This window comes from Porites lutea, chromosome 2 (genome assembly GCF_958299795.1).
Source record: "Porites lutea chromosome 2, jaPorLute2.1, whole genome shotgun sequence".
Taxonomy (NCBI): Eukaryota; Metazoa; Cnidaria; class Anthozoa; order Scleractinia; family Poritidae; genus Porites; species Porites lutea.
Window position 1 is genome coordinate 55,712,883 of NC_133202.1, and position 15,193 is coordinate 55,728,075.

A 15,193-nucleotide genomic window follows, 5' to 3' on the forward strand; every position below is an offset into this window, starting at 1 on the left:
TTACGAGGATGTGTACCAATAGTATTTCATACTTTTTTTTCCAAAACAGAATAGAATGTAAACGTCAGACGTATAATAGACAACACCTTATAGGGCTCCGACAATTTTTACTGACCCAGTAGTTCACATTGGGTCCTAGAATTAAGCAGGCATACAAACAAACGCACTAATACAAATCCAACATGACAGGTAAAAATTCCCGGGGGTACTACCTATAATGGTGTATACGGGGAGGCTCCGCCAGAGAGGGGGTATCTTTTTGAGGCAGGGATTTCACTATTAAAAGTATTTGAAAGGGGGGCAAAATCTGTCATTTTAATCTGTAAAGTGACCTAAAAGGGCTACTAAAAGATTTTAAGGATGTGAAAAAGTCGACGAGAAAACTAGTTTTGTGATTTATTTATATTTAAAAGAAAGTACAGGGATTCAAAGTTCTGACCAAAGTATGTGAAAGGGGTACCATTTGTCAATGAAAGGTATATGAAATGGGTTCCTTTTCTAACAAAAATGGTATATGTAAAAGGGCAACGGGTTGAGCCACGGGGCGGAGTCCCCCGGTATAAAACTTTGTTGAGTATTCACCACCCCCTCCCCGGCTAAAAATTCTCAACTATCTGAATAACGACAACCGTGACCCCTGAACCACTTGGCCATGCTGTCAAGTTCATCAGGGCTAGTTTTATCCAAGTTATTGGATTTAACTTAATATTAAACTAATAAAAACTGTGTTACAACGTTATCACGGTAAATTTTTTCAATTACCCTTCTTTTTGGAGCTGACTTCTTTCTTAATCGAAGAATGGTTAATTTGTAAGGGCGGCCTTAAATTTATATATTAATCATGTAAACCCTTTTTTTATTTTTTTTTATTTTTTTTTTTTCAGGCCTTCAAGTTGTTATGAAGTCAATAGCGAGGGCAATGATCCCTCTTCTTCAAATTTTATTTTTAATTTCGTTTGTTATCGTAATCTACGCCATAGTAGGATTGGAACTTTTAAGAGGAAAATTTCACTCAACGTGTTACAATTCAACCACAGGTGAGAAATTATGCATGTTGTTGTACTTGTTTAAAATAAGTGTGAATTGCTAAAATCCCCTCCAATACCAAAAAAAAATGTCTCGTAGTTGAAATAGCGTTAACATACAGAAAATCAATAGTTTTTAGGTAGTTCATTAAGTGAGCATTGACTTGTGTTTCTAATTATATAAATTTGAAGCCCTTGGGTCTCATGAAAAAAAACTTAACTTTAAACTGTTTGAACGGTTACGAAGAAGGCAATTCAACAGTGACTTCTTAGACGTAAGTGATCAGTGTCAGGGCGTAAAAGAAATTTTGTCACCTTTAGTTTATAGCTTTTTGCGTTTTAAAGTTAGTTGTGGGAAAAGCGATAATGGGAACAATAGAATATTAGCAGTCAACTAACAACTTCACTAATGTGTAAAGTATTTTCAACTGACTTAATGAGATTGAAAAAGTCACAGCGCTGTAAATTTTAAAATATGAATATAAACTAAGTACTGTTCTATTAGCGCTGTGAATAAGCTGTGGTCACTGAGCCACACCTGTCTTTAGCATAGTATAGTGGTATAAAAACATCAACAGAAAAAATACTCTCCCATATATAAGAAAATGTTACATGAAAGCTAAGCAAACAAGACTAAACATCGTTCAACTAAAATTGATTCACGATCTGAAAATAGATACTCGCCAACGGAGATTTTTTTAATTATTATTTTTGAAAACGATCTACACTGCAGCCGTCCTTAGCATTACAAAAATTTTTGCCGACCAATTTACAAAGTTATTGTAAAATCTTTTAACAGACAGCCTTCGACCAATGAGCGAATTTCTACACTTTCAGTTTGTTGTTGTCTATCAAGTCAGCCAAGAAATTGAGAGCTCTGGAATCAAGCCGCGCTCAATCTGTTACTTTATCCTGTTCCTCAATCGTTTGCTGGCGCAGGAATCATGTTATTAGTATGTGTAATCAAATGGTGACGAGTGAAATTAGGGAATAATTTCACTTGCGTTTTGTCCAAATCTTAATAATTTCCCTCACCTTATCGATCGAGAACTCCTGCACTCTCTCGAACGTTTAGAGCTTAAATTTGGCTTAAGTTCAGAGTTTTTCGACAAAATACCTCTTAGAATCCTTCTTGATGTGCTCTTTCATGTGTTCAGGTTTTCTAAAGCGTCTTTTTTGACCTGATTTCTTCATTCATGACATTTTAAAACTTCTTCGCCATCTTGACGCTGAGACGTACGGAAGGTTGCCATGGCAATTTTTTTAATGTGAAATTACAAATTAACGCTGAAATTTCGCGCCAAAATTAAGGAGTAATTCGTCACCTATGATATTATATATGAAAACTAACCTATGTCAATTGGTATTGAATATACTATAACATTTTTGTTGATATATTGCAGGTCAAATAGATACCATGTTTATTAGCCCACGCGTCTGCAGTAAGCCAGCACTTGCAGGTCGACCCTGTGGGCGGGGCCTTAATTGCACTAGCAATACTTCTGTCTGGAGTGGACCAAATAAAGGAATCACAACATTTGATAATATTTTTCTGTCTATGCTGACAGTGTTTCAATGTATTACAATGGAAGGATGGACTGATATTATGTATCATGTACGTAATCATCCAACGCACAATATAATTTCTAAGAGCTAGACACATTTTTATACAGGAGCGGATTCCTGGTTTGTTTTCCAGACCAGTTATTACAGGTAGTTGATGCCGCATTGCAAGTCAAGTTCACGTGAAGATATGCTTCACTACAGCTGAATTTGTTAGTGTTTATCATAATCCTAAATTTTCTTCTCGTGATATCTCAGCTCAACTTCGTAGACCTACGTTCCGGAAATGTCCTAGGAACGCGGCAACGGAAATTTCTTCCCTCTGTAAGGGCTAAAATGAAAGGAGATTTAAAAGTGTCAGCATTTGTTGGTAACTACTGTCAAGTGACTTATAGGCCCTTTGACCCTGAAATCACTTTAGCATAGGTTTTATCCAAGCAGTAGCTCTGGTCCAAGCAATGACATTCATTTTGTATTTATCCCTCGTTGCAAATTTTTCTTCCTTTTCATTGGCAGAGAGCTCACCACGTGACCTGCAAATAACTGCCTACAAATAATGGCTGCTCATGCGCAATGTCGTCCAACTTTGTTTGGCTGCAAAACAAACTCGGTGATGAATGATAAAAGAATTATTTGTTTCTTCTAGAGTTATGATGCCCGGGATTATCACAACCGCGTGGTCACTTCAATCGTCTATATATCATTAATAATTATTGGCTCGTTTTTTATGCTCAATTTGGTTCTTGGAGTTTTAAGCGGGTAAGTCGTCACTGCAGTTCATTTAATGTTGACCCCGCCTAGTTATATTTCGTTATTTAATTACTATAATTGTCTAAACTTTTTTTGTGGAAAAAGCATCTATCTCTCTCTCCTCGCGATGTAATTTTACTATTTTATTCATTGCATTTGTCCACAGTGAATTTGCCAAAGAAAGAGAAAGAGCTGAAAATCGTCGAGCATTCTTCAAGTTTCGAAGTCGAGAGAAGTTAGAACGCCAATTTACAGCATATTCTGATTGGATAGGAAGAGCAGGTAAGAAAAACGTGACGTCCACTTCAGCGCATATCAATAATCAAACCATTAATTGCAGTAGATTTACTATACAATTTTCACAGTTTGAACGCGCGCACTTTTCAATGCAAGTTTATCGTGGTATGTAAGCTGTGACCTTCAACTAGCTTGCCATTACAAATTTTCTGATGAGCATATAGACAGCGAAGCCGGGAGACAGAAGACAGGAGGGTGGAGTATAAGGAGTTTTTCCATTGTCAACTGTAACTCTCTGGTTCTATAGTTAGCTTTGGTTAAGATATTAGTAACGATCTTGTGTCATTTTCAGAGGACATTCTGTTGAGGGAAGAAAGAGAAAGACATGGAGTTGGAGAAGGTATTTCTTCACTTACAAAAGTGAATTCGCGCTATTTCAAACTTCATCGCTTTTTCTCCATCTCATTTGAAATGCTAGGAGATTTTTCTAGACTTGAATTATAAAGAGCTGTATTCGTTCTCTTAAGTTCAAATCATCCATAAAAACGTGAAATTAAGGTAAGTCTACGTTGCATAGTCGGGTATAATAAACGGAAACAAGGAAATGTGCAAAAAAGCGTGATGCATGTGCCAAGTTTTCTTTGGCTAATCTAAGCCGGCCTTGCTCTAATTTTTTGCCGTCCTCATTGATTTTGCCGTCGTGGTTGCTTAAGTTCTCTGTTTTTTAACTAACAGATGAACTATACCGCTGATTAATGTTTTTTTTCCTCATAGGAGGCCCGCGTGATCCGCTAAAGAAGCGTAACAGTCTGTCAGACTCTATAATGCATTTGATAGAGGATCGCGGGGAAATGTTGAAACATCTTAGAAATAAGTCTGAAAGGTATAATGTATTTCTTAAAAAGTTTTCTTTAAAACTCTGGTCATTTTGAAAGGGAATTCATCTTTTTACTATTTTTTTACAAATCTGTTTTTTTTTTTTTGCAGCTCAAGTGCATTTCAAAAAATCAAGAAAAAAGAAAAGTTACTTCGAATTCATGTACGTCAAATGGTTAAAAGTCAAGTTTTCTATTGGTCAGTTATAGTCTGTGTTTTCCTTAACACAGTTCTGATGTCGGTTGAGCATTATGGACAACCAAAATGGTTGGAAAAGTTTCAAGGTTGGTACTGGTCTTTACAGCAACTTTTAATTCGTTTCAAAGCTCTAGGAGTTAAGATCTATTCAAGTCGAGAAGTTTTTCATCCGATATCCAGTCACCGAAGAGCTGGTTGAAAAAGCGATCTGAGGTCTCCGGATATCGGATGGCCTCCTTTTTTACACTCATTTTAAAGTCATCGTATGACTAAATTTTGGACGGCTGTCATTACCTACAAGTTTATGGAGAAATAAAAAATGCTAGCGTGCAAAATCTAAAACAGCACTAGGAGGTGCCGGCGGATGGCAAATACCGTCTGAGATGAGGGTTTTATTTATACTACTAGGGAATTATCCACACATCCGGGTTATTTTTATGCTTTTCCATCGCAGTTTAAGTTACCATGCATGGCTGTAAAGCTGCACTGGGTCACTGTTTAGTACCAAGAGAGGATCCTCCATTGTCAGTACTCGATGATGCATGTCAACATTCATATGCTCCTTAAGAAAAACCACCTCAATTTAAAATCCATTACTGTGATTCCTTAATTTTTTTATTATTATTATTATTTTACAGAAATTTCAGAGTACGTTTTCCTCAGTATATTTATAGCTGAAATGTTGTTAAAGATGTATGGTCTTGGCCCCAAGGTGTACTTTAAGTCAGCATTTAACAGATTTGACTGCGCTGTAAGTACTTCAATCTATTTGTGGAACTTTAAGCATGTGTCATCATTTTTATCAGGTAGACAATTTTTCGGTGCATTTTCAGTCATTTTTGAGTTGTTGGTTTGTATGATTAGCCAAGCGAGGCAATTTGCAGGCTTCTTGGTCTTCTGTAAAACTCATATTTTTGAATATTTCTGTCCTGGTATCAGTCAACCAAGTATCAAGAGAAACCCCCAGATTATTTTCCTCGGACATATGTGACAAGTAGTTTACGGTTGTAGGCTTTTTAAATGTGAGCTCAGTCGATTCAAAAGGGTAAAATTTGTAACTCGTAGCCGGCCAAAGGTGGGTACAATCAGGTCAGTCTTTCAAGTGATTTCTACCAGGGATGGGTCCCTTATCTTATTTAATTTATATCTGTGACACGTTTGAGTTGAAGCTTTTTGTGGTGGGCCATTGTGCGTTATCACCACTGATGCCGAAGTACCACCGCCCCTCTATATTTCTTGATATATCAAGCTATTCATTCGCCAACAAGATCCAGCTACAGTGTCCGTAATACAGGCAGTCCATGATAGCCAATTCAATTCTCTTTCCAAGTTCGCTCGTCAGACTCTAGTTATAATAACCAGCCAGGCGACCTTGTTTTTAGACCATTTTGCTCCTTAATTGAGAACACTTGTCATTTCTTTTTATCGGCAGGTTGTCCTTGGAGGCATTATTGAAATAGTTGTACAGTATTTTACAAACTATAGCTTTGGCATCAGCGTTCTTCGTAGTCTTCGTCTTCTAAGAGTTTTTAAATTCACAAGGTAAGATTGAATCAATTAAAGCACAATCTTGCGAGAAACCTGAAATAATATTGACAATTTGTAGCATGGATTTTGGTGTTTTTCTGTTATCTATATTTCCAACTTTCATAATTAGGTTGAGTATGATATCCATTTCGAATTTAGTGAGATTAATTTTCGTTGGTATTATTAGCTAATCGAAACAAACAATCAACAGTAAGTCATTTTATATAAAAACACAATACTATGTTACTAGCAGTTTCACACCTGTTTACTCGAAAACGCATACAAGCACCAAAGGCAATGGTCATTTTCAATAAAAATAAGCGAAAACTTTCAGTGCCGTAGCCAGACCAAACGGCCAACCGAGGCAGGCGGGAGTTGCTAGGGGGGTTCGGGGGCATGCCCCCCCCCCCCCCGAGAAATTTTGAACTTTAGTCTCTCGGAAATGCGATTTGCAGCTTTTTCTGGGCCTTTCGGTAACTTTTTTTCGAGTTAATTTAAGTGGAATTTAAAAAGCAATAATCAGAAACAAGCTACATAATCTGGGTGACCGTTAACCTCGCCAATGGTTTTGATCAGTATTTGTTCAAAAAAAATTGGGGTTAACGTACGTAGCCCCTTGAGATCGATGATATGGTAATTTTTTCATAGTATATTGATTGAATTGCTGAATTCTTTGTAATATCATGATGCGTTAAAAATATCCGATGATCGCTTATGTAAAATAAAAATGATCGGCGAAATTCGTCAAAATTTTACCGAGGCGAGTGCCTCGGTTGGCCTCATACTAGCTACGGCGCTGAAGACTTTCATGCCTAACGATCTAATAACCCTTGTTTTTCGATGCAGATTCTGGGCGTCATTACGTAACTTTGTGACGTCATTGTTAAACAGCATGCGCTCCATTTTAAGTCTCATATTCCTTCTTCTTCTCTTCATCTTCATTTTCGCTCTTCTTGGGATGCAGTTGTTTGGTGGAAAGTAAGTTTAACGAATAGATATAAGATAAACATTCGATATCGCAGTCTCAGCTTCACTAACCAATTGAGCCTTTTTTATTATTTTCCTCCATGTTGTCAGTACACAAATTTCATGCTCAGATTAAACACATGTGTGTCATAATAATTTGCATAAAATTACAAGGAAAGAATGGTAAAGAATCTTAGTTTAAGGGCAGTGTCCATTTATTAGAGGTTGTTGGAAGTCGACACGGTCTTTATTATTACTTTTTATGCACATGTGGTCAGTATCCAAAAAAAACACCCCTGGGGTTGAGGAGTGGGTTAAGGAGTTGGAAAAGAGTCCCATCCCCCTTCCCCCTGTTCATCAAACCCCAAGCTTGCTGTGAGCACAGTAGTCAATTTCTCTAAGGAAAATGAATTATTATATTTGCAGGTTTAGTGAGCGGCACGATGCTCCTCGTACCAATTTTGATAATTTCCTTAAAGCAATGTTGGCGGTCTTCCAGGTTCGTGCTTCTATATTTCAACCTCCATTTCCCCATAATCTCCTTTCGATTTCTGAAATAGCACACAACACCTTGTGCTTCAAATCTAGCGGGCTTGATATTGTTAGAGAAAATTTGTCTCACATTTGCTCTATCCACCTCGTTGCTCTGTACAAAAGGATGGCGTGGCGGTGACATTCTGCTTAACAATATTTTCCATTTGCTTGGTGCTACAGACCTTGTTGCAAGAATTGCTTGTAATAATCGTTTGCATGACCGGGATGAGATAATGTAAAGTGACTTTCTGACTTCTCCAAAATAGCAGAGTCTAGGAGCACTGGTGAAAAACAATAACGCTGCACATTTGGTACCAATGCTAAGCGTGATAGCGACCAGCATAAAGCAATCAATGGTTTAGCGCAGCCACCAATAAACACAATAAAGGGAGATATAAGCAACAAATTGTACTTCCCTTCGCCGACTATCTTAAACATTATATTTTACTAGGGTGGTGAACCGACATCTTGTAAATTTTATCTTGTTTTTTTGAATTACATTTTCAGATAATGACGGGAGAGGATTGGAATGCCGTGATGTATAATGGGATAGTTGCGTCAGGAGGACCTCATACGATTCAAGGGATTTTGTCGTCATTGTATTTCATCTCTCTTGTAATTCTGGGAAATTGTATCTTTGCAAAAGACGTAATATCATTTATAAATTTACGGTTTTAAATTTTTTTCGAAAGTATATTCTGTTGAAACCAATCTTTGCAAACAAACTACGATGTAAAATTCCCCTTTAACAAATCTTGACGTGGCTTGCCTTCGGATTTTCTAACATAATGACTTTCATTTTGTCATCTCTTTCTTTTCTTTTAACTATGGTCACTTTATAATATCCTGACTGGCCAGTTGAAACCTAACTAAAGAAAGTTTTAATCTTTGACAAAATGTGATCCAGATACCCTACTAAATGTATTTTTAGCTATCGCAGTGGATAACCTAGCAAACGCTCAAGCAGTTACACAAGACGAAAAGGAAGAACAAAGAATGATAGAAGCAATAAAAAGAAAAAGAATGGAAAAAAGGACTTCTCCTGGGTGGGCCAAAGTTCGACAGATTCCTGTAATCATGGCAATAAAGAACATTAATCAGAATAAAACCGATCATGATAATCCATTTCGAAACATGAAGCCCGCATTTTCCTCCGTGGACCACGTGTCACCAAGGTAATAACAGGATACCAACATGGCTGCTGTTTTATTGTCTTGGGATTCTAACATGGTGGACTTGACGTCATGTGAAAACGGTTCATAAAGATGAATTTGGATAATTGGTCCTGTTCTTGTCCTCCCCATCCAGCAATCGGCAGGAATTCCCTTACCAACCCGCAACGCAGCACTTTTATTTATTTGACTTACTTGTTTAACCAGTTTTGGTCCAAAACGTTATTTTATAAGCACAAAATTCAAAATTTATCAATGAGGTAAGTTATTGCAAGCTTTAAACGACTTTAACAGTTTATTGACTCTAGTTTCAATATTTTGATGTAATCTATATATTTCTATTATATTTTTGTTTAGGGGAGCGAGATGGAACAAGAAGTCGGCGCTGAGGGTGAGTGACGAAAAAGTTGTCAGACGCCACATAACGTTTTCTTAAACATTACTGTAAAAAAAAATTAAAAACTATCCGTTTCATCGCCATGAATTTTTTTCCAATGTTCGGTTTGAGAAAAACGAGAGGTGATAAGGGAAACAGTAATATATTCTCAGTACTCGGAACACTCGCACGCAAAGCCAAATGAGTCTAAATACATAAGATATGGGAGAATCGGCCCGAGGCTTTGCGAGTCGGTGGACCTGTAGAGAATACGAGAGGTATGCCCCATCGCTGAAAGGAGGAGTGTGTGGTGAGAACTGCTATCGAGGGTGGTGAGACCTAAACTTTACTAGAACTGGCTGAATAATCAAGCTTCAGGCTCCTCTGAAAACCGAGGGACAAGGTCTGTGGGTATGCCGTGTATTCCCCCAGGCCACGCTGATTGCATTGATGCTAAGTTAGGGTTTGTGCGTGTTTTTCGCTAGTGAGAATAGGATTAATATTCTGAGGAGAAAATAAGGGAGGCTACATCTTGCTGCCTTTGATCTAATCATTTACACGTATCTCCAATGTTAATTTTCTCTGGTTTGCCAATTGTCTCTCTACTTAACAGATTAAATTTTCTCAAGAAAGTAGTTCCGATCAGTCGACAAAGAACGGTAAAATATCTAATGGCAATTTCCCGCTTAAATTTGACGGAGAGGAGGAGGACGAAGAGTCAGGTAAAGAACCACAATTAGGGAGCTCTTAAATTCTCCTTAGCTCATTTTGCCCCAAGTCTTTTCCCAAAGCCCATTATCTTTTGTGGTTAACAACAAGGCTTGGGAAAACGTGACTTGACAGTAGGCCCGATTACCAGCCGCTGTTTCGGAATTGATTCCGCGCTCTTTCCCAAACAGCCTCTTCTCGGGTAGGACTGAGAGAGCGGCAGAAATAAGCCTACTGGACAGGGACCTAATCAGAAATTAACTCGTGAAGTCGTCATCTTGGGATGTTCTGAATGTTTTTGAAAAAAATAGTCAAAATGTCCCGTACTATAGGATTTTTCCTATTTGAGTCAGCTGAAAGTTGTCTACTCTTGATATCAGAGGTTTTTTGTGGCGAGCGGCAGGAACACTTCTTCGGCCGACCAAACCCTCAAGCGGGTCACTATGACCACACCTGACTGAAACCGGAAACCGGGCGGCAAAAGTGTCTGGCGCCCAGATTAAATGGCAGCTTATGGAAAAATATGAACTTGTAGTGAAATTTTTCACAGTCTCGAATCCATGCAACCAAGCGCCAACCAACCAAGGGAGTGAAATTGGTTAACTGACAAATCTTACGAGCAAAAAAAGTTTGCTGAAGACGTTGATAAATTTCTATCTGGGCATTGTTTTTAAACAATTTTTTATGTTCCCTTTAACCACAGGACCCCCAAAAACTCTGCTTAGCTTACGTGAAGCTGGACGTATCATACGAAGACGTAACATTCAAAGGAACGTACCGATCATACGAAAGAGTTCCATGTTTATATTTGGACCTGATAATCCGTAAGTGAATTTCTTTACAAGCATCTGTAGGCATAAGTGCAAATTGAATGGGGATATCAACTGACTGGGGTTTCTCCTTCTTACAGAATTCGTCAAGCATGCCATTGGGTGGTAAACCTTCGATACTTTGATGACTTCATCTTAGTGATCATTTTGATCAGTAGTGTATTGTTAGCTGTGGAGGATCCTGTTAATCCGAACTCGCCAAGAAATGAGGTATCTACTGAATAAGTACTTAGTCTTAATCTTCCTCTTCCCTCTTCTAGTCTAAAAAGTTTAGAGGGAGCGGTGACTTCCGTGTGAAAGGTAGGGATATGCTCGACGGAAAATGAAAATCAGAATCAAACACCTAAAAGACACCATTTTGGGCGTGGTTCAAGATCATACTAAAACAGGTAACTTTTCCTGAAACCAATCAGAGCTACAGTGATCTGAATTACTGCCCATCAAAATGAATTCAACAATTATGACGGTGTTTGTTTGTTTGTTCTAAGCGAGATCTAAGAACGATGACCTTTTCGTCATGAACACCCTGAAAAAGACCAAAATCCGAAATTTGCGCTTCTTAGCTGGACAACGGGTATCCCCGTCAATTCTCTATTAGATTTTCCCTGCCCCAGGTTTCAATCCCGCTCTAAACCATTTATACATCATTTTTTCTTTCATGTTCTTCATGTTGATTGATTTTGTGACCTTTGTCTTACTCAAATTCTAAAAGCATGACATTGTATGCTAAAGCTGCCTTGTTCAAATCCCATTCAGTAAAGGATGTTGCTTCAGGTATTAAGCAGCACTGGTTAGAGTCCATCCAATAAAAAGAGGGTAAATCAGAATTTCACTCTTTTATGTTTGGATATCTTCTTTTTGTAGGTTCTTCGCTATTTCGATTTCGTCATCACCGGAATCTTTGCTCTAGAAGTATTAGTGAAGGTCAGTGACCGAGGTTACACTATACTCAACAGACATCTGCGCATCAGAAATAGCGGATTAGCTTTCGAGTCAGACTACTCTAGTCTTTTTGCTGATTGGTTCAAAACTCTTACGCCACAATCAAACGGATGCACTAACGAACGATGATATTTTTTAAACAAAATTCGCTGCTATATATTTTCCAGAAAACATAAAAACGCCCAGAAAGATGTTGGCCTTATCCTCGACCTTGTGATAGATACTTCGAACGTCTCAAAGACTTTACTATCGGACCAAAATCCCATACCAGTTAGAATGTCCTAGCCATGCGCCAGCATACCTGGCTCTTTTCGTTACGAACTTAATGTTATTAGTCATAATAAATTATTAGCAACCAGATGGAAACGAATCACTGAACTGAGAGAAAAAAATGCAAAGATATACCACTTGATGATAATATCCTTTTCCCTGTAATTTAGATGATAGACCTTGGTGTCATCCTTCACAAAGGATCATATCTAAGAAGCGGTTGGAATATCATTGACGCTTTTGTTGTGGCCTGCAATATCGCAGCATTGTTGTTAGAGTAAGTGTCATTAGAGAGCTTTACATTTGAGGCCAAGGACAACTACGAGAACGAGATTTAACCCATAGTTTTTTCGTGTATTCTCGAAAAATATTCAACCCGGAAAGCTTCATTGTACTATTTTGCAACTGAAAAATTTGTGCGGTTATTTTTATTGGAGAAGGTTTAGCCTTTTCCCGGTCGCAAAATGATTTAACTTCAAAAATTGATAACTTGTTCCCGCCACTACGACATTCTCGCTAAAACTCGCAGTAGAATGAAGACGGCTATCACGTTTCCCGCAAAAATGGCGTTGGTTCACGCAGGAGCACTACTTAGCACTGAGGAAATCTCGTACTAGTTTTCGTCCTCGTCTCCGAATCTAAAGCTCTCTATTCAATGTCAGGCTAAACCATGTTCTCGCCAATAGAGTGGCTTCACCTTTTACTGTAAATCACTCAAAATCCAAGTCACAACCATTGATTCGTTCTCAGTGACAAAGGGATAGCGCTGGAATCCTCAGCTTTTAAATCCCTTGCATGGTCCTAAAGAAACTTTATCAGCCCAGTTGATAGAACTAAACTCCATGTTGAAACTGTTCCTGATGCCACACTTTTGAACAGCGATCGTACTGTCGTAACGATGATGGATTCTTGCACGCAGTCAAATTAACTTTGTTTGCGTGGTATTTTAAGAAGCAAAAATTTCTCTGCCCTGGTATTTCACGTTTTCACCAATTGATGCATGTAGTTTAAGCCCCATTAGTTTACACAGGCAAGATTTCCTGAGAAGCATTTGGCATTCGACGCAGCAGCACATGTAAAGTTCGTCCGCAGATTGAGACTGACTGATTGCCAAATGAAAACTATTTCAGTTGTTTCTTCAACTTAATACGCACTTAGCATTTCAAACTTACCTGTGAGAATTTGGCTGAAAAGTCTTTCATTTGATTTTGTAGCATTGGTAGCAACGACTCCTTGGAAAGGGATGCCATCAAGTCTTTTCGTGTTTTGCGGGTTCTAAGGCCATTGAAGGCAATCAATAAGTCAAAGAAACTTAAGGTAAAATTTTGCAATCAATGTAATGAAATTTCATGACATGTATTGAGCGTACCATAAAGATTGATACGGACTTTTAAAATCATTTTCAGGCTGTGTTCGAGTGCATGCTGTACTCCCTGAAGAATGTACGTAACATTCTTCTCATCACATTATTATTTTACTTTATCTTCGCCGTTGTTGGAGTGCAGCTTTTTAAGGTGAGATTATGGTGTGTTTATATAGGCTAACTGAGTGATTCTCGGTGTTTATTAAAACGATGATGATGATGATAAAGACGATGGTGGTGATGATGATGATGACGTTGATGATGATGATGATTCTCTATATGTCCTGAACTTTAGTAGTTTCTCATTTTCGGTCAATCGCAACTTCGATCTCAATCTCAGTCCAAAAAGTATTGAGGAAAATCTAATTCAAAGAAAAAACTCAATAAGTTTGGCCTACCTAAGAGAGACTTTCACTTTCAAAGTGGTTAAAGAGCTCGAAAACCAAATTTATACTATTTGTGTCTCGAGCCACTTTCAACATCCATCTCTACTGCCCTTATTAATCCACATACTTTACTTTTTTTTCCTTTAGGGAAAATTCTGGTTCTGTAATGATCAGTCAAAGATGACAAAGGAAGCGTGCCAGTGAGTATCTCTAGACGTCAAACTTTATGAAGGGAGGGAGAGGGTTGTAATAATGCTTATTTATCATTGGCCTTGATATTCCAGATGTTGCTCTGTATAACAAATTAACCAAAAATTACTCAAGACTCTAATACCAATATCTTTTAGCCCCTGAATTTAGGATAGTAATTTGGAATAGTACATTTTGATAATAATATATTCAAACTAGTGGTGAAATCAGAATCTGTAACACAATTTGCCTTTGGTTGAGTCGTCAAGTGAAATTCCGAAACCCAGTGTTCTTGGATACAGATTAACTTGCTGTAAATGATTTAATAAATTAACCCATTTAAAGAATTCACCTGGAGAAACTTACTTTATAACCAAACGTACTGTTAAAAAGTATCTTTTCGGCAATCGTTGACAGGTTGAAAAAGGACATGACACCAGATCACTTGAAACAGTAAAATTAGTGAATTTAACCTTTATTAATCCCAATGTAAAATTATCGAGAGTAAATGATGTTCCAAACAGGGCTCTGGACAGGGTGCTATATTTGTGTTAAAATGTCTTTGAAATTAGTGTTGAAGAAGTGTTTCATTTTACTTTTTCCAATATTAGCCAAGAATAATTGGGACTTGTACTTTTGTTCATTTAGATATTTTTTAATGTTTTTAAATTAAAACAATGAATGAGCAACGAAATATTAATTTCTTTTAAACAGAGGAGAATATTTCAAGTACAATGTTGGGATAAACAGTGAGATAAGTTTGGATGATTTTAAGGTAAATTGTCTATATTTCAGCTTATGAGAGAGGATATAGTTAAAAAATACTCGAAAAACCTTTGCAATTGTTATTTTCGGACTAAATAGATTTTTTCCCTATAAACAACTACTGTAAACACAGATAGACACTGTTGTGACAAAATTAAAAACAAACTCGTTAAACGTTTTTCGAGACCTTCAGATTCCAGGATAGGAACGACTACAAGTCGAGATTTGACTTTACGTTTTTTGGCCCTATTCTGAAAAAATAGACACCCCGGAAAGATTCATTGTATTTTTTTCCACCAGAAAAGTCAGCGCTTTATCTGTATATATTACAGGAGGTTAAGCCCTTTCCCAATCACAAAATGGTAAAACCTCTAACATTTGATGACTTGTTTCCGCCATTACGACATTCTCGATCAAACTCGTAGTAGAATGACGACAGCTATAACGTTTTCCCGCCAAAATGACGCTGGTTCACGCGCGCGCACTATTTCGTATTGAAAAAATCTCATACTCGTA

The 15,193-nt window shown here is 37.6% G+C and overlaps 1 protein-coding gene across 1 annotated transcript in view; it reads left to right on the forward strand.

Moving 5' to 3' along the window:
- LOC140929108 (voltage-dependent L-type calcium channel subunit alpha-1D-like) overlaps window positions 1-15,193 on the forward strand; it is a 36,840-nt gene that overhangs the window by 7,465 nt on the left and 14,182 nt on the right. The window contains exons 5-27 of the mRNA XM_073378967.1: window positions 885-1,037; window positions 2,429-2,640; window positions 3,235-3,347; window positions 3,505-3,620; window positions 3,928-3,975; window positions 4,350-4,458; window positions 4,563-4,735; window positions 5,288-5,400; window positions 6,082-6,191; window positions 7,023-7,154; window positions 7,569-7,641; window positions 8,184-8,307; window positions 8,584-8,851; window positions 9,206-9,239; window positions 9,838-9,946; window positions 10,636-10,756; window positions 10,843-10,972; window positions 11,627-11,686; window positions 12,145-12,251; window positions 13,189-13,291; window positions 13,381-13,488; window positions 13,871-13,923; window positions 14,627-14,687. Of these exons, the coding sequence (XP_073235068.1) occupies window positions 885-1,037; window positions 2,429-2,640; window positions 3,235-3,347; window positions 3,505-3,620; window positions 3,928-3,975; window positions 4,350-4,458; window positions 4,563-4,735; window positions 5,288-5,400; window positions 6,082-6,191; window positions 7,023-7,154; window positions 7,569-7,641; window positions 8,184-8,307; window positions 8,584-8,851; window positions 9,206-9,239; window positions 9,838-9,946; window positions 10,636-10,756; window positions 10,843-10,972; window positions 11,627-11,686; window positions 12,145-12,251; window positions 13,189-13,291; window positions 13,381-13,488; window positions 13,871-13,923; window positions 14,627-14,687 (2,630 nt within the window). The remainder of the gene's footprint in view (window positions 1-884; window positions 1,038-2,428; window positions 2,641-3,234; window positions 3,348-3,504; window positions 3,621-3,927; window positions 3,976-4,349; window positions 4,459-4,562; window positions 4,736-5,287; window positions 5,401-6,081; window positions 6,192-7,022; window positions 7,155-7,568; window positions 7,642-8,183; window positions 8,308-8,583; window positions 8,852-9,205; window positions 9,240-9,837; window positions 9,947-10,635; window positions 10,757-10,842; window positions 10,973-11,626; window positions 11,687-12,144; window positions 12,252-13,188; window positions 13,292-13,380; window positions 13,489-13,870; window positions 13,924-14,626; window positions 14,688-15,193) is intronic.